Below are 25,930 nucleotides of genomic sequence, written 5' to 3' on the forward strand. Positions count from 1 at the left end.
AGTCTGCTCATAAAATTGTTTTTTAATGCCATAGTGTTGAATCTTTTGGTGTTTGAAGGATAAGCATAATTCATCAAAGGTTCATGTAGGGAATTCTAGAACTGTTTTTTTTTTAAAAAAAAACCAACATGACATGATCAATGTTATTCCTGGCAGTATTCAAGCGCATGAGGGTTATTCTTTGATCTAAGATAAATAACAAGACACTTCACAACTAAACACCACACCCACTTTTCCAAGTTGAGGGGATCCTATTTTCATGTGCTATGCAGAAACCAAGACATCAATCCTGCAAAGATATACATGGAGACCTCACCTTATTTTTATCATAAAACAATGGGGGGGGGGTTACCTGATTTTGTTTCCCATGCCAGTCCCACTAAAAGCAATAACCCAAAGGTTAATGGGTCTACTCTGAGTATGACACTGAGTATGGCATTGGATATCATAGAATCATTTAAATGTACAAGTTAGAAGGGACCCAAAGAGTTTAATCATAAGCTGCTTTGGGTGGGCATTTCCCAGAAAATTGTCCTAGAGTTTTTTAAAAAAGGGGCCTTTTAAAGAAAATTAATGATAAAAATAAATAAATGATAAGAATGTGATGGCAAAAGAGCTTGTTTTAAAGAGGCAGCATTGCTGATTTAGTATATTTGAAGTACAATTTGCACAAGGATAACTGTCCTTAAAAAGTTCACATATTGACACGAATGTCAGTTAAATAAAATGTGACAAAACCTAGGGAGAAAACACAGGTTTCCAGCTCCTTTATTACAAAGGTCAAAAGTTATAACAATTTCAATTATTCACATGAACGCAGCTGGTATGCACGGTTACACAGACACAGGACCATCTTTATTCCATGAGTGAAGCAACTTTCCACCTATTTTATTAGAGATAAGAATGTGCTTCTCATTTGTCACAGCTTTGTAAACAGGTTTACATAGGACATAGCACCGGAGTTCAGTCCCCTGCGCAAGCTTATGCAACTTTCCTTTGACTTTGGAAAGAGCTCTGTTGTGATTATGCTTAACCCGAAAGGCTGTCATTCAGTGCAACAGAGCTTTTGCAGCTCCAAAGTGACTAGCAGCCCAGTTTCATTACATTTCACATACAAAAATATCACTGGTAACCTGAAAACTCAATGGGCTTGATACATGACCATTATACTGAATTACTGCATATTCAGGTATTAGCATTATACACACAAAAAAACTTAAACCATGGATGTATCGTTTCACCACTCTCTTCCACACTTCTCAAGAACTCCACCACTGCTGTTGACTGTAAGAGTTGTTTCAGAGACTGGGAAACAGGAAAACAACATCTCACAGGATAGGAAAGGTTTTACAAGATCCAGCAATCACACTCTCCTTACCCCCTCCCCTGGAACAACCAGCTTGATTAGGGCTGTGTGACTATTGTGGTACCAGATGTACCATCATTGGGAATTTGCATTCTTCCTGTGTGCCATGGTAGAAAGAGATTACTAGGAAGAGGTAGGTAGGGAGGTAGGTGTATTGAAGTTTATGGCACGTGGCAGGCAGGCCACATTGAAGCGCCTACTAACTAGGGTGAAGGAGCACAGTGATTTAAACAAAAAGCACAAGAAGCTGTCACCAACATATTGCAGCATGGGATAAACATAGCTAGGAGCCTTCAGATAGGGTTGCCATACGTCCTCTTTTTCTAGGACAATGGCCTCTCTTTCATGGGTATGTAAAATGAGAGTTCATCATAGCGATCCATACTTAAAAGCAGAAGTTGGCAAATGTGTCCTCCTTTTTTGCTCTTCAAAATATGGCAACCCTACTTCAGACCTCGATGGACACACCTCCAGTGTTCATTATAGCGAAGGTGTGGGAACAGTCAGATTGGGGAAGAGGATAAATGTCAAAATCCCAGTAACGCTGATGTTACGCCCATGATCTGGAACACATTCACTTGGAAACAAGTCCCATCGATTTCAAAATAAGCTTATCCCCAAGTGAGTGTGTGCTTTGAAGTCTCATTTGTCAAACGAAAGCATCTATACAGAGCGCCTCTGTTAAGGCTTTGCACTGGTCTGAAGATAGGTTCTTTCAGCCAAGAGATTGTTCTTTCGCCTCTGCCTCACTTTGCTTCAGAAGAAGGTTTCTTTGTTGATCCACATGAGGCTGCGGGTCTCGTTCGGCTTGCACTCATACTCTATGCAGGCAAAGCTGTTTCCCCACTGACAGTGGTCTCGCTTGTGGTAGTTGTAGAATTTGACTTGCCAGACTGTTTCAAAAGCGCCGATGTCAGTGACCTGGAGAGAGCAAACCCAATTCACTTCTTGTTAAGAGCCAGAAAAACCATCATCATCATCATTATTACTGTTATTTTATTATAAGAATTTTAGAGAGCCAGTGTGGTGTAGTGGTTAAGAGCGGTAGACTCGTAATCTGGTGAACCAGGTTCGCTTCCCTGCTCCTCCACCTGCAGCTGCTGGGTGACCTGGGGCCAGTCACACTTCTTTGAAGCCTCTCAGCCCCACTCACCTCACAGAGTGTTTGTTGTGGGGGAGGAAGGGAAAGGAGAATGTTAGCCGCTTTGAGACTTCTTCGGGTAGTGATAAAGCGGGATATCAAATCCAAACTACTATTTATAGAAGGACAGAGTGAGAAAACTAAAGAAAAAGTGAGACTGAATGAAAAAATGGAAAATACAGTATTTTTTCTTTTTCTTAAAGAGCTGCAAAATCGGCACGACTGCAGATTCAGAGGTCCTGTGAATACCCTGTAGCCTGACAAACACTAACCTAAACAACTGTATCAGAATGAACAGAGTTGCTGCTCATTAAATAAAATAAGTTCTTTGAAATAAAGCTTTCGCAGGACAGTGCTTGCTTAACTCTGTGGCATGAGTAGCAACACATCCCTATGCATGTCTAATCGGAAACAAAATAGACTGGAAAGAGAAGTTGCTGAATTGCAGCTTATTACCAAACTTAAGGGATGCGGGTGGCGCTGTGGGTTAAACCACAGAGCCTAGGACTTGCCGATCAGAAGGTCGGCGGTTCAAATCCCTGTGACGGGGTGAGCTCCCATTGCTCGGTCCCTGCTCCTGCCAACCTAGCAGTTCGAAAGCAAATCAAAGTGCAAGTAGATAAATAGGTACCGCTCCGTCGGGAAGGTAAAACAGTGTTTCTGTGCGCTGCTCTGGTTCGCCAGAAGCAACTTAGTCATGCTGGCCACATGACCCGGAAGCTGTACGCCGGCTCCCTTGGCCAATAAAGCTAGATTAGCGCCGCAACCCCAGAGTCGGTCACAACTGGACCTAATGGTCAGGGGTCCCTTTACCTTTATGGGAACTTAGAATTCCCCTACAGATGCAGAGGAGTAGAAAGCAGACGCCCTAAATTTTAGCTGAAATTCTACTTCCTTGCCCACCCATTCCCTTGGCTTGTTTCTACAGGTGCAGATATTAATAGAGGCCAGAAGTTAAGCAGAAATGGTTACTTAATGTTCCTTTTAAATTATCAGTCAACATGGGACACAGTGTAATTTTATTGGGTTGACTTTTTAATAATTGGGGTGAGTTCCCGTTGCTCGGTCCCTACTTCTGTCAACCTAGCAGTTTGAAAGCACGTCAAAGTGCAAGTAGATAAATAGGTACCACTCCGGTGGGAAGGTAAACGGCGTTTTCCGTGCACTGCTCTGGTTCGCTAGAAGCGGCTTAGTCATGCTGGCCACATGACCCGGAAGCTGTACGCCGGCTCCCTTGGCCAATAATGTGAGATGAGCACCGCAACCCCAGAGTCGGCCACTTCTATGACAGATACTTATGTCAAAACAAAGTCAAATCTGGCTTCATTCCACAACAACTTATATTGGGCAAGAAGATGCTTTAAAAATTGTGATAGCAGAAAAACCACACACAAAGTCACCTCTCTAGGATCAGACACCACTTACCATATGGACCTGTAGGACCAGACTATTGTAAGGGTAGACAAGCCTATCCAGATACGTGGATGTGCTTAATCTCCTGTTAGTTTACTGCTGATGGCAACTGCTTTTAAAGCATTTTGGTTACTTTTAAAACTGTTTTATTGATAATTCAGATATTTCTTATAAACCACTTGCAGGGTATGTTACAATCAAGCCGTCTAGAGGGGCTGGGAGCTGGGGGCACTGTCCTACAGTGGTTCCGCTCCTTCCTCCTGGGCCGTGTTCAGAAAGTGGTGGTGGGGGATGAGTGTTCAGACCCCTGGGCTCTCACTTGTGGGGTGCCCCAGGGTTCTGTCCTCTCCCCCATGCTTTTCAACATTTACATGCAGCCTCTGGGAGAGATCATCAGGAGGTTTGGGCTGGGTGTTCATCAGTATGCAGATGATACCCAGCTCTACCTCTCTTTTAAATCAGAACCAGTGAAGGTGGTGAAGGTCCTGTGTGAGTGTCTGGAAGCGGTTGGAGGATGGATGGCGGCTAACAGATTGAGGTTGAATCCTGACAAGACAGAAGTACTGTTTTTGGGGGACAGGAGGCGGGCAGGTGTGGAGGATTCCCTGGTCCTGAATGGGGTAACTGTGCCCCTGAAGGACCAGGTGCGCAGCCTGGGAGTCATTTTGGACTCACAGCTGTCCATGGAGGCACAGGTCAAATCTGTATCCAGGGCAGCTGTTTACCAGCTCCATCTGGTACGTAGGCTAAGACCCTATCTGCCTGCAGACTGTCTCACCAGAGTGGTACATGCTCTGGTTATCTCCCGCTTGGACTACTGCAATGCACTCTACGTGGGGCTACCTTTGAAGGTGACCCGGAAACTACAACTAATCCAGAATGCGGCAGCTAGACTGGTGACTGGGAGCGGCCGCCGAGACCATATAACACCAGTCTTGAAAGACCTACATTGGCTGCCAGTACGTTTCCGAGCACAATTCAAAGTGTTGGTGCTGACCTTTAAAGCCCTAAATGGCCTTGGTCCAGTATATCTGAAGGAGCGTCTCCTCCCCCATCGTTCTGCCCGGACACTGAGGTCCAGCTCCGAAGGCCTTCTGGCGGTTCCCTCACTGCGAGAAGCCAAGTTACAGGGAACCAGGCAGAGGGCCTTCTCGGTAGTGGCGCCCGCCCTGTGGAATGCCCTCCCATCAGATGTCAAAGCGATAAACAACTACTTGACATTCAGAAGACATCTGAAGGCAGCCCTGTTCAGGGAAGTTTTTAATATGTGACATTTTAGTGTATTTCTCATCTCTGTTGGAAGCCGCCCAGAGTGGCTGGGGAAACCCAGCCAGATGGGCGGGGTACAAATAATAAATTATTATTATTATTATTATTATTATTATTATTATTATTATTATTATTATTAGCTGTATATCAATTTGGCTAAATTATAAAGTAACAATACATCTAAATTCTCTTATGAAAGAAAGCTGAATTCTCCCACCTGAATAAGTTACAAATTAAGGAAACTTGCACATGGGTCTCAGGCTGGCACTTGGGAGACCAGGGTTCAAATTCCCCACTCAGCCATGAGGCTCACTGGGTGACATTAGGCCAGTCATAGGCTCTCAGTCTAACCCATCTGACAGTTGTTGCAAGCATAAAATGTGGCAGGGCCGAAACTAGACTTTCTGTCACCCAGGGCAAAGACCCGGTTCAGCACCTCCCCCTACGTGTGTTTGCACACACACACACACACACACACACACACACACAACTCAACACATTTGTTCATAAAGGGCATAAAAAGTAGTTAGAGACTGGAGAAAAGATAGTGTCTGCAAATAGTAGAATTGTCTGTGGCTTTCAATTCAACCTTAAGTAGATCTCCTCAGAGAGTAATAGATCATTTGAGGAATTCTAAGACTGTATGACCAAAGGGAAAATGAAAAAGGAGGAGTAAATTGAAAGGGTTTGCACAGAAGAACATGACATTAAAATACATGGGTGTGTTTGTCTAACTTATCCTGTTTTCCTAAGATCCTGTTACCATGGGGGGGGGTTATGTGACTGGGGTTCCCTGTTAGCTTGATTGTCAAGCAATTATTCCCTGTTTACCTGGCTTTTTTTAAAAAAAAAAAATATTTTATTGAGGGTTTTCTTGTTTTACAGAGGTAAGTGTAATGCCTCGCATTTTTTCCCCCATGTAACATTTTTACAAATCCGTTTCATTTGTTGAGGCATTAGGGGGAGAAGAAAAAAAAAGGGGTGGTGGAGGGAGGGGAGATGGATGGGGGTGGGGTCGGGTAGCGGTGTTTCTATTATGCTTAATGTATGTAGAGTTTGGTGTCAGTGTGCTTGCGTTGTTCACTTGTGTTCCTTTGGTGGTGAGAGAGGTTGGGGTTGGCCTAGGGTGTGATTGTTTGTTTGTGATTGGCAGTGGTGATCTTTGTTTTCGTGTGTGAGTGAGGTGGGTGGGTGTTTTGGATCAGGTTAGCCATATTGATTTGTATGCTGTTGGTGGATTATTGTCATTGTCCTGTTGGGCTGTGTATGTGATAAAGGGGAGCCATACCGGGGTGAAGGTGTCTTCTTCTGTTTGTCCCCGTGTCAGTTTCAGTTTATTAGTTAATTTTTCTAGTAGGGCTGTTTCCCATACTATTTGGTACCATTGGTCCATGCTTACTCCTGACAGGTCTCTCCAGTGTCTGGTTATGGTGTTTCTGGCTTCTGAAAGTAGGTGGGTTATGAGTGCTTTGTGGTGTAAATGGGCATTGTTGTCTTGGAAGATGTTTAGTAGGGCCAATTCTGGGGTGAAGTCTAATACTTGCTTGGTTATTTTACATATTTCTTGTATGGCTGTTGTCCAGAATAGTTGGATTTTGGGACACTCCCACCACATGTGGAGGTATGTGCCTGTGGAGGTGCACCCTCTCCAGCATTTTGGTGAGGTTCCTGGGTGTTTTGACTCACTGAATGCTCTGTAAATGAAGGATTAAGATGAAATGCTTATCTGTTATCTCTACAAACTGCAGGTCCACTCCACCTCCACTTGCTGACAGGTGGGAAGCCTGGTGCCCTTGGGAAAGGGTCAGAGATACTGACTGCCCCCCCCCCACTGGCTGCAGCCCTGAATGGGGGCAGGAAAGTCCATGTCCACAATCTTGAGCAGAGGAAAGGTGGGATATAAATGTAACAAAATATATTTTGGACTGTGACTAAGTTTTATTCAAAGTAGACGCACCAAAATTAATGAACAGGACTATGTTAAGTCCATTAATATCAGTGGGTCTCCTCTCAGTAAAAGGGACATGGGTGGCGCTGTGGGTTAAACCACAGAGCCTAGGACTTGCTGATCAGAAGGTCGGCGGTTCGAATCCCCGCGACGGGGTGAGCTCCCATTGCTCGGTCCCTGCTCCTGCCACCTAGCAGTTCGAAAGTATGTCAAAGTGCAAGTAGATAAATAGGTACCGCTCCGGCGGGAAGGTAAACGGCATTTCCGTGCGCTGCTCTGGTTCACCAGAAGCGGCTTTGTCATGCTGGCCAGATGACCCAGAAGCTGTATGCCAGCTCCCTCGGCCAATAAAGCAAGATGAGCGCCGCAACCCCAGTCGGTCAAGACTGGACCTAATGGTCAGGGGTCCCTTTACCTTTACCTTACTCTCAGTAAAGCCCCACCCTAACTACCAGAAATCTTGTTCTATATTTCAGCTGCAATTGCCCATGTGTCTTCTAGTACAGGACCAGCCTAATACATTTTGCTTCAAATTGCCCCTGCATCTCCCCAGTCAAGATGCGCAGTAGACAAGGCTGGCCTGCACCATAGACAGAGAAGCTCATGAGCAAACTCTTTCCTTTCCTTCCAGAAGTATAAATATAATAATAAACTAAACTATTCACTTCCCTTTCATGACACTACGCTCCATGCTTCTACAGAACTCTGGCAAAACCACAACCCTACTGCAACCCCAATGAATTTCTACCCCTTCACCTCTTAGTTTTTTCACCTACAATTATGTCTCTTGCGTTAGTATATAAAGTAGAACCTGGTGCAGCTGGTTGCACAAATAAAATGCACAGCTGGGGAAACATCAGCAAGAAATTAGCTTGCTTCAAGAGGCAGTGACCACCAATATACTTTTTGAAATAACTTCATTTATGCCCACTGAAAATGATGACCTGTTATGACTTGGACTACTGCAATGCACTCTGTGTGGGGCTACCTTTGAAGGTGACTCACAAAATACAACTAATTCAGAATTTGGCTGCTAGGCTGGTGACTGGGAGCGGCCACTAGGACCATGTAACAGTAGTCTTAAAGGATCTGCACTGCCTTCCTGTACGTTTCCAAGCACAATTCAAAGTGTTGGTGCTAACCTTTAAAGCCATAAACGGCCTTGGCCCAGTATACCTGAAGGAGCATCTCCACCTCCATCGCCCAGCCTGGACACTGAGGTCCAGCTCCGAGGGTCTTGTGGTGGTTCCCCCACCGTGAGAAGTGAAGTTACAGGGCGTCAGGCAAAGGGCCTTCTTGGTAGTGGCGCTGACCCTTTGGAATGCCCTCTCATCAGATGTCAAGGAGATAAAGTATACAGCTATTAGAAGACATCTGATGGCAGCCCTGTTTGGGAAAGTGTTTAATGGATGATGTTTTGTTATGTTTTTTATATTCTGTTGGAAGCTGTCCAGAATGGCTGGAGCAACCCAGTCAGATGGGTGGGGTATAAGTAATAAACCATTATTATTGTTGTTATTATGATTATGATTAGGCCAGGAGCACTGGAAAACGGAAACTGTAAATCACAACTGACAAAGACTTGTTGCAGCTACAGTCGACTTGCTTAAATCAAAAGGTCTTGAAAGATGGGGAGGACAGAGAGAGAATTGAAAGCAGTTGGTCATGTTATTACTGACAGCTAATCTTTGTCAAGTGCCTTCATCCCAGTGATCAAGAGCTGACCTTTGCTCATCTAAATGCATCTAAGATTTTCCAGACCAGTGATTATTGTGAGCAATTCCAGGATGACTTTTCAGCCTAGTCAGAATCAGAAGCTTGGAGCCTCACCTAACAGACATGAAAGGGGGGGGGGGCTTGCTTGTTATTAGATTATATAGTGGCCCCAGGGTACGCTTCTGACAGAATAACAGGAGAGAGAGATCTCTGTCCCAAGGAACTTACAAATGAAATTAGCAATTGTTAGCCTCACAAGAAGAGAATGGTAGAAAAGGAGAGGCAAGGGTTAACCAGGATGCAGTGGCGTAGCGTGGGGGTGCAGGGGGGCTGGCTGCACCGGGCACAACATCTGGGGGTTCGGGTTAGGTGGCGCAAATCCACGGGTTAGGGGGCGCAAATCCATGGGTTAGGGGGTGCAAATTACTTGCCTTGCCCCGGGTGCTGACAACCCACGCTACGCCACTGCCAGGATTCACATGACTTTGCCCACATTTCCAACTGTAAAACCTATGAGCTGAACTTGATGGTTAAAAAAACAACTCAAAGCAGTTTACAAAAGATAAAACAGCAGAATCGAGAAAAAATTGCAACTACCGTATTGACCCGAATATAAGCCGCACGTTTAAAATTGGAGGTGGGGAGGAGAAAAAAAGGAAAAATACCCAAATCTAAGCCACTCCATTCCTTGCTGCTTCTGGCTGCATACTGGGGGGGGGGGGCGTGCTGCGTTTCCGAGGGCCTTTCCCCTTCCTCGCTCTCTCCCTTTCCGGCCCTGGGGGAAGAGGACGGGGGGGACTACTACATGCGGGGAGGGCCCCCGCTTTGCTGCGCCCCTGCTGCTGTTTGCCCTGTGCTCCTGGCCCCATACCATAAGGTCACAAATATAAGCTGCACTTCAACTTTTCACAGTCGGAATTTGGGGGAAAAGTGAGGCCTATATTCAGGTCAATATGGTAATACAGATTAAAATTAACAAAACTTTTAAAGCATCTGGGTAGGATTGTCTAAACAGGAATGTTTTTAGCAGGTGCCAAAATGACTGCTGTGAAGGTTCTCAATAGGCAGGGAGTTCCAAAGTGCAAATGCTGCCGCACCGAATGTCTGAGTTGCACGATAAGCCTCCCACTGACGACATAAACCAGGGACCTCTGACCTTTTTGGACCCGGAGGCACATTTGGAAATTTAAGAACTGTCACAGGCGCACAGAACACCCATTTCACAGAGGATGCTCATCTCCAGGCAGGTAAAGCACCTATGCTCCCCCCAAATAAGAACATAGATAAAACAGGCAACCAAACCTCTCCCAAAGCCCACAGCTTTAAAAAAATGGAAGGAGCACAGGGCCTTGGTGGGGACAGTAGAAGATATCTGAAGATGCTGTGGTGGGCCCACGGGCGCCACGTTGGGGAACCCAGGCTGAAGATGAGTGAAGGAATAATTGCTTAGGCGTGCCAGAGATGTTTGCAATCGGAACATCTGTTCATAGGAGATTTTCAGGGATCTTACGTAACAGCTAGGCTTTCAGCTCCTGTGCAAGGCAGCAATGCAATGCTTATTTGAGCCCAGCTCCCAAACCATGATGTTTCTGCCACTACAGATATGTTAAAATCGGTCCGAAGGCTGGAACTCTGCCGTCTCATCTGCTTTCAGGCTTGCAAGGTCAGCGTTCTTCCTGCAGAGGTGCACCCTGTGCCTTTAGCACAAAACTGCACAAAGCAATGATGCCAGGAAGGAAAACCTAGACTTGCAAGGTACTGGTTTTTACACGTCTCCTGCCTGTGTGAGTTGTTACCACGCATGGCAGCTGTTCCATTCTCCTGGTCTTACTATGCAGGCTGCTCAGCAATCGTCATGGTTTATATGCATACACCTTACAGTTTGTGGCTATCTGATGGGGTGGGCCAGGAATTCTGCCCCCAACACCCTCCATTTCCATTGAAATGTAAAGCCCAGTTCTGGTCTCCGTTTCACAGTTATAAGAATGCAAGGCTTCTATTATGTTTAATGTATGTAGAGTTTGGTCCATCCTCCCTCTCCCCACCCCCCCTTTCTTTTTTCTTTCTGTTTTCTTCTCCCCCTAATGCCTCAACAAATGAAACGGATTTGTAAAAACGTTACATGGAAGAAGAAGAAGAAGAAGAAGAAGAAGAAGAAGAAGAAGAAGAAGAAGAAGAAGAAACGAGGCACTACACTTCTGTAAAACAAGAAAATCCTTAATAAAATATTAAAAAAAAAAAGAGTGCAAGGCTTTTGAGATGCAGAAGCTCTTAACAGAGAAGGAAAATAAGTGATCTTATAAAGGTGTTCACAGCTAACAGAGATGCAGATGCCTTGCAAAATGGAAAGGGCTTTACTCTGGAGTGTGTGGGTATTACAGCCAAATATGATAGATGATATAAATAACAAACAACACCTTGGAGCTGATGTGTTGACAGAGGGTGCCATAAGCTGAAAAATGCAACTCAAGGGGATTAAATAACTTAAAGGGGCACAGTTTGCCCAGATTTGGTAGCTTTTGCTAAGTGTCTATATGGCAGAGATTGCTCTTTCAGTGGGACGAGATGGGTGAACATAAATCCTACACAGGTTAAAGGTAAAGGGAACCCTGACCATTAGGTCCAGTCATGACCGACTCTGGGGTTGCGGCGCTCATCTCGCTTTACTGGCCGAGGGAGCCGGCGTGCAGCTTCTGGGTCATGTGGCCAGCATGACTAAGCCGCTTCTGGCGAACCAGAGCAGCGCACGGAAACGCCGTTTACCTTCCCACTGGAGCAGTACCTATTTATCTACTTGCACTTTGATGTGCTTTCGAACTGCTAGGTTGGCAGGAGAAGGGACTGAGCAACAGGAGCGCACCCCGTCGCAGGGATTCGAACCGCTGGCCTTCTGATCAGCAAGTCCTAGGCTCTGTGGTTTAACCCACAGTGCCACACAGCTTACATTGCTGCAATAGCACAATACAGCAGTAAAAGATTCCTTGCACCTCACCACCAAGGATGGCAGGGGAAAGCAAAAGCTGTAATCCTTTGCTCTGGATTCAAGAACCCTGAATGGAGTCTCCCAGTAAGGATAAAGAGATGATGGAAAACATGGGAAATGCTAGCATGTTAATGGTCACCACAGCTAATTCTGAGTGTTTTAGCCAAGGATGCATATCTTTAAACTAATGCCCAAGCCAGAAGAGACCAACCTGGTTCCCTCTAGAAAATATTGGACTCCTGTCAGTACCAGTCTGCATTGTGCTTGCCTCTGAATGGCCCAGTTTTGCTGCAAGAATATGTCTAGTCACGGATGACCACGTGTCACTCCTTAAACCTCAGGTGAACTGGAGCGATGAATGGGTCAGCTGAGGTCATGGGCTCTGCAGAGTAATGGCCAGTCGGCCTTTGGAGGTTTGCGCTGTCACAGATGCTTAAAAAGATAGAAGTCCAAGGTAAAGGGGAATTACAACAGACAGTGCTATGTTCTTAAGTGCAATACCTTTTAAACAGAATGCACTGCCCGTGCCCAGGCAACATGATTTATGCTACCCCACACCCCAAAATACACACTACCTGTATGTTGATTTGTATGGGCTGCCTCTCGCCACTTTTAGTGTGAGTTACGCCTTCTGTATCGTAGATTCCAGTGTAGGTAACAGCTTGGGGGTCTCTTGACTTCTCTTCCAGCGGAAACGTTACTCCCCCTATACCCATAGTCCTGAAAGAGTAGTTAATATTCTTAGCAAGCCTCTCTTCCTAATGTGGAGAGAGAAAGTAAGGTTTACAAGCAAACATCTGCCATGATTATAACCAGCTCCCTTTAGTCTTCTGTCCATATATCAGAATGTAACAGAGAAGGGAAGGCAGAATAATTGCCATGCTACTGTCATTCATTACAGTGCGGCGGGGGGGGGGGGGACATACAATGGACAGATACTCTCAAGAAACAAAGAAGTATTCCGTTCCACCACTTTCTGTTCAGGAGGCCATCAAAGAAGATGTGCCTCCTCCACATGAGATCCAGAGGGTGGCAACACAAGAACAGGGCCTTTTCTGCAGTGGCTCCGTTTGTGGAATGCTCTCCTGGTTTGTGGCCTCGGTCCAGTATACCTGAAGGAGCGTCTCCACCCCCATCATTCTGCCCGGACGCTGAGGTCCAGCGCCGAGGGCCTTCTGGAGGTTCCCTCATTGCGAGATGCAAAGCTACAGGGAACCAGGCAGAGGGCCTTCTCAGTAGTGGCGCCCACCCTATGGAACGCCCTTCCAGCAGATGTCAAAGAGAAAAACAACTACCTGACATTCAGAAAACATCTTAAGGCAGCCCTGTTCAGGGAAGTTTTTAACGTGTGATATTTAACTGTATTTTTGGTTTTTATGGAAGCCGCCCAGAGTATAAATAATAAATTATTATTATTATTATTATTATTATTATTATTATTATTATTATTATTGCTCCCAGGCCTTTGAATGATTCACATCACTTTTAAATGTCCTTGTGGGAGAGAGGGTTATGGGTTTGTTTTGTTTTTTGCATTTTTATTTTGTATTTTATGCTGTGAACTGCCCTGAGATAATCATACACTCTCCTCCCCAAGGGATGCCCTAAAAATATACTGGCAACTCTTTTTGCAGGTATCTGTCTATGTCATATAGCTGCAATTCAAAACAATTTGATTATCTGCCACTAATCTCAATGAATACAAATGAGTAACTAGTCGAACAGTTTGAACAGAAACGCCACAAAAGCCAAAGAAGAAAAGTGGGCTGTAACAAGGAGAAACTGGAGGGGTTTGTTTTAAAGCCTGCCTTTTATGACTCAGAAGAAGATACCTCTGTGTTTGTCCTGTGGGTGCCTCAGAACATAGCAAACTGTTTTGTACCAAGGCAGACCATTGGTTGAGCTAGCTCAGTATTGTCTGCAGAGATTGGTAGTGACTCTCCAGGATTTCAGGCAGAGGATTTCCCCAGCCCTACCTGGAGATTATTGGGACTGAACCTGGGACCTAGTGCAGGCAAAGCTCTACCAGTGAGCTATACCCCCTCCCTTAGAGACAGCCAGCTCAGCTACCAACACTTCAAAAATGGAGCTATGGTGTCAGGGGCATAGAAAGGGGGGGCGGTCCACCCCAGGTGTTATCCTGGGGTGTGTGTGACAAAATCCCCCCTGGGCGGATTGCCACCACACTGATCGCACCCCTGGGTGGGCCGCTGCCATGCTGCTGCCCCCCCCCGGCGTATCACTGCCACACTGATCACCCCACCCCTGGGTGCATGGCAAGCGTCTATCTCCGCCGCTGTATGGTGTCTGGACAGTTGCTTCAATGTGTAAATAGAACAGGATCTATTATACAGATTACATCCATCAGGCATATCTATTTTGGAGCTGGGAAGTGCAGTAATATTGTGTCAAGTGAGATTTATGGCCTTGGTTCAAAGAGAGCACAGTGCAAGACGTGTGTCTGGTGCAAACACCATTCCTTGCTTTGAAAGGGAGGGAAACAAGCAAGGAGTTTGTCAGTCCTTAGATAAAACATGTGATCATGTGTATGCACATTTAAACTCACTTAGGAGCATAGCACCACCATGGAATAAAATGGACCTTCTGCTACCCAGAAGCAATTCATATTTAATTCAATGGGTTCTGCTTCCAGCTACAGTGGCGGACTTTGGGCTTTCAAATTTCAACAGCACCAAAATTTGGTGGCCTCTTGCCTTCCATTCCAAGTCATTGTTGTGACGCCCCCTGCAGCACGCTCTTGGCTCAGCACCTAGTGCAGGTAAACCAGTAGCATTCCCCTAGATCCACCTCTGCCAGGTAAGTGGGGAAAGGTTTGCAACTTCACTTATGGAGCTCCTAAGCTCCATTTCACTGTATAAAAGGTAATACCTTCTTAAAGTAAAAAGGAAAGGAAAGGGGGGGCTCAGACTTTGGGGGTCCATTAGATTGCTGCATTTTAGCTTGCTTATTCAGTGAGTTATTAAATTTGTACACTGCCCTTCATCCAAAGATCACAGGGCAGTTCACAACAAAATGAGAATGCAAAATGAAACAAAAACAACCCACTAACCCCAACCTCCCCTCCATTTAAAAGGGCATAGAATGCTAGTCAAAGGCCTGGTTATAGACAAACATTTTCACATTCCACAAACGGGGAGTCACCCTCCAGGCCTCTCAAGGAGGGGGCAAAGAAGAAGGGCCTCAGATGATGATGATAGCAGGGTCTGGGTTGGAGACAGTGGCATAGCGTGGGTTGTCAGCACCCGGGGCAAGGCAAGTAATTTGTGCCCCCTAACCCGTGGATTTTGCGCCCCCTAACCCGTGGAGCGCGCCCCCCCAGTGGCATAGCGTGGGTTGTCAGCACCCGGGGCAAGGCAAGTAATTTGCGCCCCCTAACCCGTGGATTTTGCACCCCCTAACCCGTGGAGCGCGCCCCCGCCAGTGGCATAGTGTGGGTTGTCAGCACCCGGGGGAAGGCAAGTAATTTGCGCCCCCTAACCCTAACCCCCAGATGTTGCGCCCGGTGCGGCCGGCCCCCCTGCACCCCCCACACTACGCCACTGCCCCCAGATGTTGCGCCTGGTGCGGAAGGGGCCCCCCTGCACCCCCACGCTATGCCACTGGTTGGAGAGGCGCTTCTTTGGATGCTGCGGCATTTATTACTTTAAGGTCCTGATTTTAATGAATTCGTCTTTGACATTACCCTAATATCCCCACCCCACCCCCCAAAAACCCGTTTGAATGGAAGGCAGAAAATGAATGTTTTAAATAAATGTCTCGCTGGCAAACGCGCCCCCCTTACAAATTCCGAAGTCAAGGATGCTGCAGAGACCAGGATCAGTCCCCTGGCGGTCCGGGAGTCAACCCTAGGCCCATATGCTGCTGCTGCCCCTCCTCACCACCTGCAACTCTGCACCAGGTCACCGGGCGGGGGACTGGCGGTGTCCCCTGATTCCAGAAGCCCTGGATCCGCCCTGCTTCCAAGACACCCCTAGAGGATGCGCGCAAGAGGGGAGGCCGGTTACATAAGCAAAGCCGGAGCGAGGACGCCAGGCAGATCCGCTCCATTGTCCCCCGCATGCCCTATGCGTCGCCCTCCTCCGGTCTCCAGCGCCGCACCTCGCCGGGCCTTCGAGCCCAGCCTCTCCAGCCCCTTCCCTGCACCCGCACCGGCCCTTTTCTGCTGGCAGGGAGCGGGGCGTTTGCTTGCAAGGCTGGCCTTCGCTAGCAGGCTGCTCGGCGCTTTATTCCTCGGGCGCAACGCAGCAAAGGGAGCTCGGTTCCTTTTTTGCCAAGGTCCTGTTGGCACTGCGGGTCCAGCTGGCCGCTGTGCGGGGTCAGGACGCAGGGATGCCGAAGGGAAATAATAAGAATGGGGATAAAGATGGAAGCCTGTCCCTTTGCCAGGGAACAAATCTGGGCGGGCAGGCGCGCTGCAAGACGCAGACGCTGCTCTGGGGAGGAAAAGGTGAGGAAGGCAGGTAGGTCCCACTTACGTGGCCTGGATGGCTCCGGGCTTAATGGCCACCTCGACTTTGTACTTGGCCCCCGTGAGCAGCTTGATGGTCCGGTTCTGTCCGAACCTCTGGCCGTCCACCTTGAAGTAGACGGGCCCGTCGTTGGGCTGGATCTTGAGCGAGATCTTGATCCGCACCACGGTGGGCACCTCGGCCATGGCTGCGTCTTTGCGCTCCGCTCCTTCGGCGAGGATGGAAGCGCCAAGGGAAGAGGAGAGGGAGGAGGAGGGCAGGATCTTCGCCCGGATCCCCCTCGCCACGAATGACGACGGAGGCCCGCTACACCCCCACCCCACCCCCCTCCCGCGCGGGTGCGCGCTCGGGTGCGGACGGAAAGAGCGGAGCGCGCGCGCGCGCGCGCCGCTGGGTCTGTGCGCAAGGCGAGGCGCGGAAGTTAATCCCCGCTGGCCTGATTCTGGGCCGCCCCCGAGCCAAGCCGGGCGCCTCCCCGCGGACTCGGTCAGACGCGGCCAGCCGAGAAGGGAAACCCCCCCGAGAGCCTCGCGGGTGGGGCTGCTTTACGAAAATCAGTGCGAAGGGGGGCTTTGGCTCGGATTTAATCGCTCCGGGTGGAAACAGCTGTCTGCCGACGAGCATCTTCTCTCCGGGTGGCACCACGAAGAAGCTGGACTTTGGGTGCCGTAGATTGATAGAATCGTCGAGTTAGAAGGGACCCCCGGGGGTCATCTAGTCCAACCCCCTGCAAGGCAGGAATCTCAACGAGATCATACATCCAGAGGTGGACTTTGGGAATATGGTGCCCTGAGCGAGGATGACGCCCCCTCCCTAATATTTCTGATTTTCAACAATTCATTTCTGTGCAGTTGCTTTCTTAGATCTTCTCAGTAGGTGCCCAAATAAATACAGTGGTACCTTGGGTTACATTCGCTTCAGGTTACAGACACTTCAGGTTACAGACTCCGCTAACCCAGAAATAGTACCTCGGGTTAAGAACTTTGCTTCAGGATGAGAACAGAAATCGTTCTCTGGCAGCGTGGCAGCAGCGGGAGGCCCCATTAGCTAAAGTGGTGCTTCAGGTTAAGAACAGTTTCAGCTTAAGAACGGACCTCCGGAACGAATAAAGTACTTAACCTGAGGTACCACTGTATAGGTTTTATTATGATCTTCCATACTTGCTGGATGGGTTTTGATGCTGGGTGTCATCAATGTTACCTCTCTCTCCTTAGGTCCCAGCAAGGTAGTGAGGTCCAGGTGTCTGAAGTTGGTGGTGATAAACTGGGTGACTGAAAGTTAATTCAGATTGGTTGGTGGGAAGCAATCTGGTTGATCTAGGATCAAGTGCTGAGCTTATTCTGGATGGGGTTTCACGCACCCATCCTTGAAAGAGAAGATTTGCACCTTGAAGGTGCTTGTGAGTTTGGCTATTACAGGATGAACCAAAGGAGCAGCGGCCAGTAGTTTTGCCTACTACACCAGTTGAACAAACTTTTAGCCACAGAGATGCAGACCACAGGAACCTCAAAATTAGACTACTGCAATGCATTCCACATGGGGCTGCCTTGGAAGAGTGGTCAGGATGTGCAACTTGTTCAAAATATGACAACAAGGTTCTTGATGGGCTTCTAGTTTGTATCTCACACATCTGAATCGCTTACCGGCTTGTGTCCTGGCCTTATTGAAAGTGCTGCTTTGACTTTCAGAGCCTGAAATGGTCCGGAACCAAGCTATTGGGGAAAAAGGGTGTCTTCTTACATATTCCCCTACTTACACCATCTTGGGTTACTTACTTTGCTGACCCATGGACAGTGAGAACCACATCACAGGCTTTCTCTGTGGGATTCCTTTTGCAGGAGGAGGCCTCTGGCTCACCTTTGTGAGTTTATGAGGGCAGCCAAAGCTTTCACATTTAGGAAAGCTTTCATACTGCTGGACAAGAAGAGCCAGTGTGGTGTAGTGGCTAAGAGCAGTGGACTTGTAATCTGGTGAACCGGGTTCGCGTCTCCGCTCCTCCACATGCAGCTGCTGGGTGACCTTGGGCCAGTCACACTTCTCTGAAGTCTCTCAGCCTCACTTACCTCACAGAGTGTTTGTTGTGGGGGAGGAAGGGAAAGGAGAATGTTAGCCACTTTGAAACTCCTTCGGGTAGTGATAAAGCGGGATATCAAATCCAAACTCTTCTTCTTCTTCTTCCTTTTGTCTTGTTTTATCTTGTTTGATACTAGTGAATGATATGTTACTTGTCAGCTCTGATTGTTGTTTTCTTTGTGTATAATTTGCCAGCTGCTGCAATAATGTACAGAGCGTGCAGGATACACATGTCACGCTCAGGGACAGGGATCCCAGTTATAGAAGATCTAAGCCACAGGTAGGCAAACTAAGGCCCGGGGGTCAGATTCGGCCCAACCGCCTTCTCAATTTGGCCCGCGGACAGTCCTGGAATCAGCATGTTTTTACATGAATAATAATTTTTTAAAAAATTATACCTTGCCCTCCCCAGCCAAGGCCGGGCTCAGGGTGGCTAACGAGCAATAATAAAAACAAGTTGAATGAATACAACTTAAAAACAAGATTAAAATACAACATTAAAATATTGAAACAGTAAAATATTAAAATGCAGCCTCATCACAGGAGGAGAAAGGAAAAAGAAAGGGGGAGGGAATCAAATTGATTCCAAGCCAAAGGCCCTGCGGAAAGAAATCAGATCCTGCAGGGCCCTGGTCTCATGAGAGAGAGCATTCCACCAGGCCGGAGCCATCACTGAAAAGGCCCTGGCTCTGGTTGAAGCCAATCTAACTTCCTTAGGGCTTGGGACCACTAGGGTGTTGCTATTTATGGACCTTAAGGTCCTCTGTGGGGCATACTGGGAGAGGCAGTCCCATAGGTACGAGGGTCCAAGGCCATGAAGGACTTTAAAGGTCAAAACCAGCACCTTAAATCTGACCCCTGTACTCCACCGGGAGCCAGTGCAGCTGGAGAAGCACTGGGTGAATATGCTCCCATGGCAGAGACCCCGTGAGGAACCTCGCTGCAGCATTCTGCACCCGCTGGAGTTTCTGGGAGTTTTTGAGTAGACTGTGTCCTTTTATTTAAAATGCATCTCTGGGATATGGGGGGGGGGGGCTGCCTGGTGTTTTTACATGAGTAGAATGTGTGCTTTTATTTAAAATGTATCTCTGAGTTATTTGTGGGGCATAGGAATTCGTTCATTCCCCCCCCCCCCAATATAGTCCTGCCCTCCACAAGGTCTCAGGGACAGTGGACCGACCCCCTGATCTAAGCCTTCACCAAAGTACTCATCAGTGTGGGGAGGGTTGCAGATGCAGCCCAGTCCAAGCAAACCAAGGTCAAGTGCACATAATTAGTCTAGGTCCAAACATGATCCAGAGACAAGGCCAGTTGACAGTCTAAGGATTTTGATGGTTTGAGTTAAATACATTTAGATCTGGCAGGATTAGTTGAACATTCACATATTGACCAGCTTCTATGGTGTCACGTCATGCTGGCTGACAGGCAGCTAAGGGTGGGTGTTATGTATATTTGGATGATACTGCTAGCATCTTTATATAACAGGCCCATGCCTAAAATGTAGGCCTTTATTCTTGCATTATTTGTTTCTCATTTTTTTAATGTGCTGGATTTGGGATTTCAATCCAGCGTGTCTCTTTCGAAGATTCAAGCAGATTTTTATCTACAGATTTGACTCATAACCTGGTGCCTGGGGAAGTTGTGTTTATTCTTCTTTTGGGAGTTTCCAGAAAAATGCTAGACCAGAATCTACTGCCAGGGAATCCAATGTAGTGCCCTTCAGATGTTGTTGGACTCAGCCAGAACGGTTGATGGGAGTCCACCCACATCTGGAGGGCACCATGTTGCATACCCCTGATCTACCACAATGTTTTGCGTACAGAACCAATGGTCAACTGGTTCTTTTCATGCTCTGCTTTGTTGGAATCCTTTTTCCTGAATTTCACATACATTAGAAGGATACTTTCACAGTACCCTTCAATTTCTGCAATCAGCTCAGAGGGAATGAAGGTCATTTGGGCGACTAGTAAATCCATCCTTTACTTTTCCTGTTTCTTGAAGCTCAAAATGTTAGTAATATGCATCTATATTAATGCTGCCTTAGCATTGGTAGCTACAGGTAGGTAGCACTGTTGGTCTGCCGTAGTCAAAACAAAATTAAAAAATCCATTCCAGTAGCACCTTAGAGACCAGCTAAGTTTGTTATTGGTATGAGCTTTTGTGTGTATGCACACTTCTTCAGATACTGGACTTCCATTTCATGTGGCTCAATGTGGTGCCTTCCATGGTTCTAGTTACAGGTAGTAGCCATGTTGGTCTGCCGTAGTCGGAAAAAAAATATCCAACAAACTTAGTTGGTCTCTAAGGTGCTACTTAGTGATGTATGGAAGTGAGAGCTGGACCATAAAGAAGGCTGATCACCGAAGAATTGATGCTTTTGAATTATGGTGCTGGAGGAGACTCTTGAGAGTCCCATGGATCAAACCTCTCCATTCTGAAGGAAATCAGCCCTGAGTGCTCACTGGAAGGACAGATCCTGAAGCCGAGGCTCCAATACTTTGGCCACCTCATGAGAAGAGAAGATTCCCTGGAAAAGACCCTGATGTTGGGAAAGATGGAGGGCACAAGGAGAAGGGGACAACAGAGGACAAGATGTTTGGACAGTGTTCTCGAAGCTACCAGCATGAGTTTGACCAAACTGTGGGAGGCAGTAGAAGACAGGAGTGCCTGGCGTGCTCTGGTCCATGGGGTCACGAAGAGTCAGACATGACTAAACAACAGCAACGAAGGTGCTACTGGAAGGAATTTTTAAATTTTGTTTCAGCATTGTTAGTTTTGAGAGATGGGACATTGAACTAAAAAGCAATCTAATGTCAATTGTACATGAAAAGTGTGCATGAGAAAGGGGAGTATCAGCTGTTTTCAAGAGTGGAGTTTACATTTGTACTGAATTATTTCCCCCCAAATTTACCTAAATTCAGTTTTGGGATGTTTGGAAAATCCATTGTACTGTGTTGATCATAAACAGTACAGTTATGGTGAACTGAGATATACCACTTGATATCACACGATGAGGGTGAGAGCGTGGTCAGGATATCATCTTGTATTTGGGGCTCATTATAAATGCTTGCGAGTATTACATTTTTAAGGTCAGGGTTCATATTGTAGCACCTACTTACTGCTACAGCTATTATTATTTGAACTTACATTTTAAATGCAAAGTTAGTAGATAGAGATAGATAGATGATAGATATAGATAGATAGATAGATAGATAGATAGATAGATAGATAGATGATAGATCGATAGATAGATAGATGATAGATAGATAGATAGATGATAGATAGATAGATAGATAGATAGATAGATAGATAGATAGATGATAGATAGATATAGATGATAGATGATAGATAGATAGATAGATAGATAGATGATATAGATAGATAGATAGATAGATAGATAGATAGATAGATAGATAGATAGATAGATAGATATAGATAGATAGATGATAGATAGATATAGATGATAGATAGATGATAGATAGATAGATAGATAGATAGATAGATAGATAGATAGATAGATATAGATAGATAGATAGATATAGATAGATGATAGATAGATAGATGATAGATGATAGATAGATAGATAGATAGATAGATAGATAGATGATAGATTGATAGATAGATGATAGATTAGATGATAGATTATAGATAGATGATAGATAGATAGATAGATAGATAGATAGATAGATAGATAGATGATATAGATGCACAGCCACTTGCACTGGGAAAACAGGGCAAATTGCTCTTTTACCACTCATTAATCATCCTGACTATACAGGCAAATAGGCAATTAAGGCTGTACTAAAAAAGTAGGTCATTTGTGCAGAGTCATCCTGAGGACACACCCTTAGAACACTTGCATAATCGTAGGTGAGAAAGGCATCTGGCTGTGTCATACCAACATGATAAATTGGCCAACAAGGAAAGTTACCATAATACTTTGCAAAAACAGATTTGGAGAATGGAAAGCACATGGGGCAGGGGGTGAAAATGCCTGGCAAACAACAAGTACAATACTGGTGCTGGCATGTGAGAAGAGGACTAGAGTTAAAAAACCCCCAGCAATGATGGGATCATTCCCGTTATAAAAATGTTTAACTTAGCTCTAAGTATGTCTTAGCAATGTAAATTATTGACATGGGGTTGAAAGTTACTCCTGTCTAGACACCCAGGGTTCTTTCAGCACCATAGATGTGGACAGTTACCAACTAAGAAACTGATTTATACACTGGTAAAAGACAGCTACTCGATGTAAACTCCCTCCCCCTAGCTACAGTGGTACCTCAGGTTAAGTACTTAATTCATTCCGGAGGTCTGTTCTTAACCTGAAACTGTTCTTAACCTGAAGCATCACTTTAGCTAATGGGGCCTCCTGCAGCTGCCGCGCCGCCGGAGCACGATTTCTGTTCTCATCCCGAAGCAAAGTTCTTAACCTGAAGCACTATTTCTGGGTTAGTGGAGTGTGTAACCTGAAGCGTATGTAACCCGAGGTACCACTGTATTTTAATTCCTACAGAGCCCAAATCTTGTGAGTCCCAGCTAATCTAACATTTCATTATCCAATTGAGGAGTAACAAATGATAACACAGGAAGGTACATGCATAGAAACAAATAGTCAAACTATTAGCAGAACTAATAGCAGAAGGCAGAATGCCAGAACATTGGCTAGCACATTGGCTAGAATGAGCAATCAATTAGAACTCTCGCTTGAGTGGGGCATATCATGGCTGGGTAAATTGTGTGGAGCTGAAAATATTGATTTGAATTTACTTTTCTCCTAAACAATAGGCTGGATCTATAATGAGTTTAAATCCATTGCCAGCCTTTTATATTTATTCCATTTGAACAAACAGCTTTATGTAGACAAAGGGAGAGTGGCATTTTTATTTTCTTGTCCTGGGAGTTTTGCAGCATAATTTGTTGTTGTTGTTGACCTACCCTTCACTCAAAAATCCCTGGGTAGGTTGTTGGCATCCATATGTTTTGGGAGACAGTGGAAGAGTGCACTTTTGGGGGTGAAGTCAAACTGTTGGAAGGTTATAGAGCCTGCTGTGGCTGTAGAGACCGATATGGGAGAGAGATGTTTTACTGCAGCTGCAGAAGTTGAGAACAGTTTAAGATAACTTACAATTACAAAAATGGGGTGGGTCCTGAAAATATCTCAAGTGTTGAAGACCAGGGTTCAGAAGTGCTTTCAAGGAAATCTGTGTCGTGAAGGTGACAGATGCACTACAGTGGAGAGGGAGTTCCACAAATGAGGTGGTCCTTCAGAGAATGTCCTCTCCTGGGCCAATATCTCCTCAAGCTTCTGAGAGTGGTAGAGCTACTAAGAGTGCTATCTATATCTATCTATCTATCTATCTATCTATCTATCTATCTATCTATCTATCATCTATCTATCTATCATCTATCTATCTATCATCTATCTATCTATCATCTATCTATCATCTATCTATCTATCATCTATCTATCTACCTATCTATCATCTATCTATCTATCTATCTATCTATCTATCTATCATCTATCTATCTATATCTATCTAATCTATCTACAGTATCTAATCTATCATCTATATCATCTGTCTATCATCTATCTATATCTATCTACAGTATCTAATCTATCATCTATATCATCTATTTATCATCTATCTATCATCTATCTATTATTTACCTACCTACCTCCTTACGTATCTAAATAACTTTTTATTAGGTTTGATAAATAAGAGTGATAGGAATAATAAATGATGTAAATAAATAGACCTAGAATAAAGGGCTTTCTTTTTCATCTCATTAATTAAATGTGGGCCAAGTTCTATCAATGCTGTGGCTTTGTCATAATGCTTCATTGAAGTAAATTTGGCACTCAATCCTTGGGAGCCCAGCTGCTTTCAGGGCCTTTTTGCTCTCAGTTGTCGTAAGCATGGGTGGGCACACACACATTTGCATATACAGTGGTACCTCGGGTTAAGAACTTTCTATGCTCCTATGATTGCCACCAGAATCTGACTCTGTTGCACCCTATTGCATTGGTTTATGTCCCTACTGCATTCTGACTTCTCCATACAGTGGTACCTCAGGTTAAGTACTTAATTTGTTCTGGAGGTCCGTTCTTAACCTGAAACTGTTCTTAACCAGAAGCACCACTTTAGCTAATGGGGCCTCCTGCTGCCGCTGCGTCGCCGGAGCCTGATTTCTGTTCTCATCCTGAAACCCAGTTCTTAACCCGAGGTACTATTTCTGGGTTAGCGGAGTGTGTAACCTGAAGCGTATGTAACCTGAGGTATGAGGTACCACTGTATTCATGTGTGCGCATGGCGGGGAATGTGAGAAATGTTAGTTTCTTAACTAGTGCACTGTCTTTTGAGGCAGCAAAGCTGCATCTGCCGCGCAGCCACAACCAAAGAGCTGGGCTTACGTGCCACCTCCCTGAGTATGCGACCTCATGCGCAGCAAGGCAAGCAATACATTCAACGCAGCGGCGTAGCGTGGGTTGTCAGCACCCGGGGCAAGGCAAGTAATTTGCGCCCCCTAACCCGGGGCAAGGCAAGTAATTTGCGCCCCTAACCCCTAACCTGCCGCCGCTGCCAGCTTCTTCTTGCTGCTGCCTGGGCTGGGGTATTTACGGTAAGGTAGCCACAGCGGCGGTGGGGGGTCCGTGTCAGGTGATGTGAGGCGAGTTGCCGCTGGCGCTGGCGCCCAAACGATGCCGCTTGCCTGGAGGAGGAGAAGGGCAGACTAGGCGAGGAAAATGCAACATGGCCCAGCAGCTGCAGTAGCGGCGGGGCTGTGAGGAGGGGCTGCCTGGCGCGCCCTCTGTGGCGAACGCTGAGAGCCGCTGCCTGCCGGACGCCTTCAGCCCAGACGCGCGCACAGCTCGTCAGTTCCGCGAGACATGGGGCTCTGCTACAGCCTGCGCCCGAGGCTCTTCGGCGACTCCGGAGTCGGCGAGAGTGCCCCCCCCCCGATGTTGCAGCCGGTGCGGCCGGCCCCCCCTGCACCCCCCACGCTACGCCACTGATTCAACGCAACCCTTCAGATTGGCTCTGGGGCATATTACATTTTTCTGTTTTCTGCCTTTCTCAGCTTGTGACCGTCCAGATGTGGCTGCCAGAGTATATGGAACAGTGAGGGCAAACTGGGAAATCTTTCTGTTGTGTGCATTTGTTTAGACTCATTTGGTTTGGGAAGGCTTCAGCGCTTTAATTAGTGGAATGAAGCTGAAAGTCTGCTCTTCTCTAAAAATAACATCCTGTGAAATTTATGTTGCAGGCTGTGAGCTCAGTTGTGGCATTGTGGTTTTTTTTATTAGCTCATTTCATACCTTTTGGGATTTTTCTCCTGCTTAGAAAAACAACTGGGTTTTTTAATAGCCTTAACAGAATCAATGGCTATGTAGATTTGTTACCCTCTTATTATAATTCTGGCAAACAGCTTTTGACTCTGCTCTTCTCTCCTTGCTTAATAGTCTATTGACAGGTGGAGTCAAATCAGCACCAGATTTAGGGTGGTGCAGGGAGTTCTGCCAGCACACA

At 46.2% G+C, this 25,930-nt stretch overlaps 1 protein-coding gene across 1 annotated transcript; it reads right to left on the reverse strand.

Annotated features, from left to right (window-relative positions):
* Nucleotides 1-752: 752 nt before the first annotated feature.
* On the reverse strand, nucleotides 753-16,781 carry CNRIP1 (cannabinoid receptor interacting protein 1). The gene is made up of 3 exons (XM_083730908.1): nucleotides 16,333-16,781; nucleotides 12,412-12,556; nucleotides 753-2,287 (listed from the first exon to the last, which is right to left on the reverse strand). Exons 1-3 carry the CDS (start codon nucleotides 16,509-16,511, stop codon nucleotides 2,123-2,125), a joined length of 489 nt encoding a protein of 162 aa, XP_083587034.1. The 5' UTR covers nucleotides 16,512-16,781; the 3' UTR covers nucleotides 753-2,122.
* Nucleotides 16,782-25,930: the final 9,149 nt, after the last annotated feature.

This window comes from Podarcis gaigeae, assembly GCF_964106915.1.
Source record: "Podarcis gaigeae genome assembly, chromosome: 3".
In the NCBI taxonomy this organism is placed as follows: domain Eukaryota; kingdom Metazoa; phylum Chordata; class Lepidosauria; order Squamata; family Lacertidae; genus Podarcis; species Podarcis gaigeae.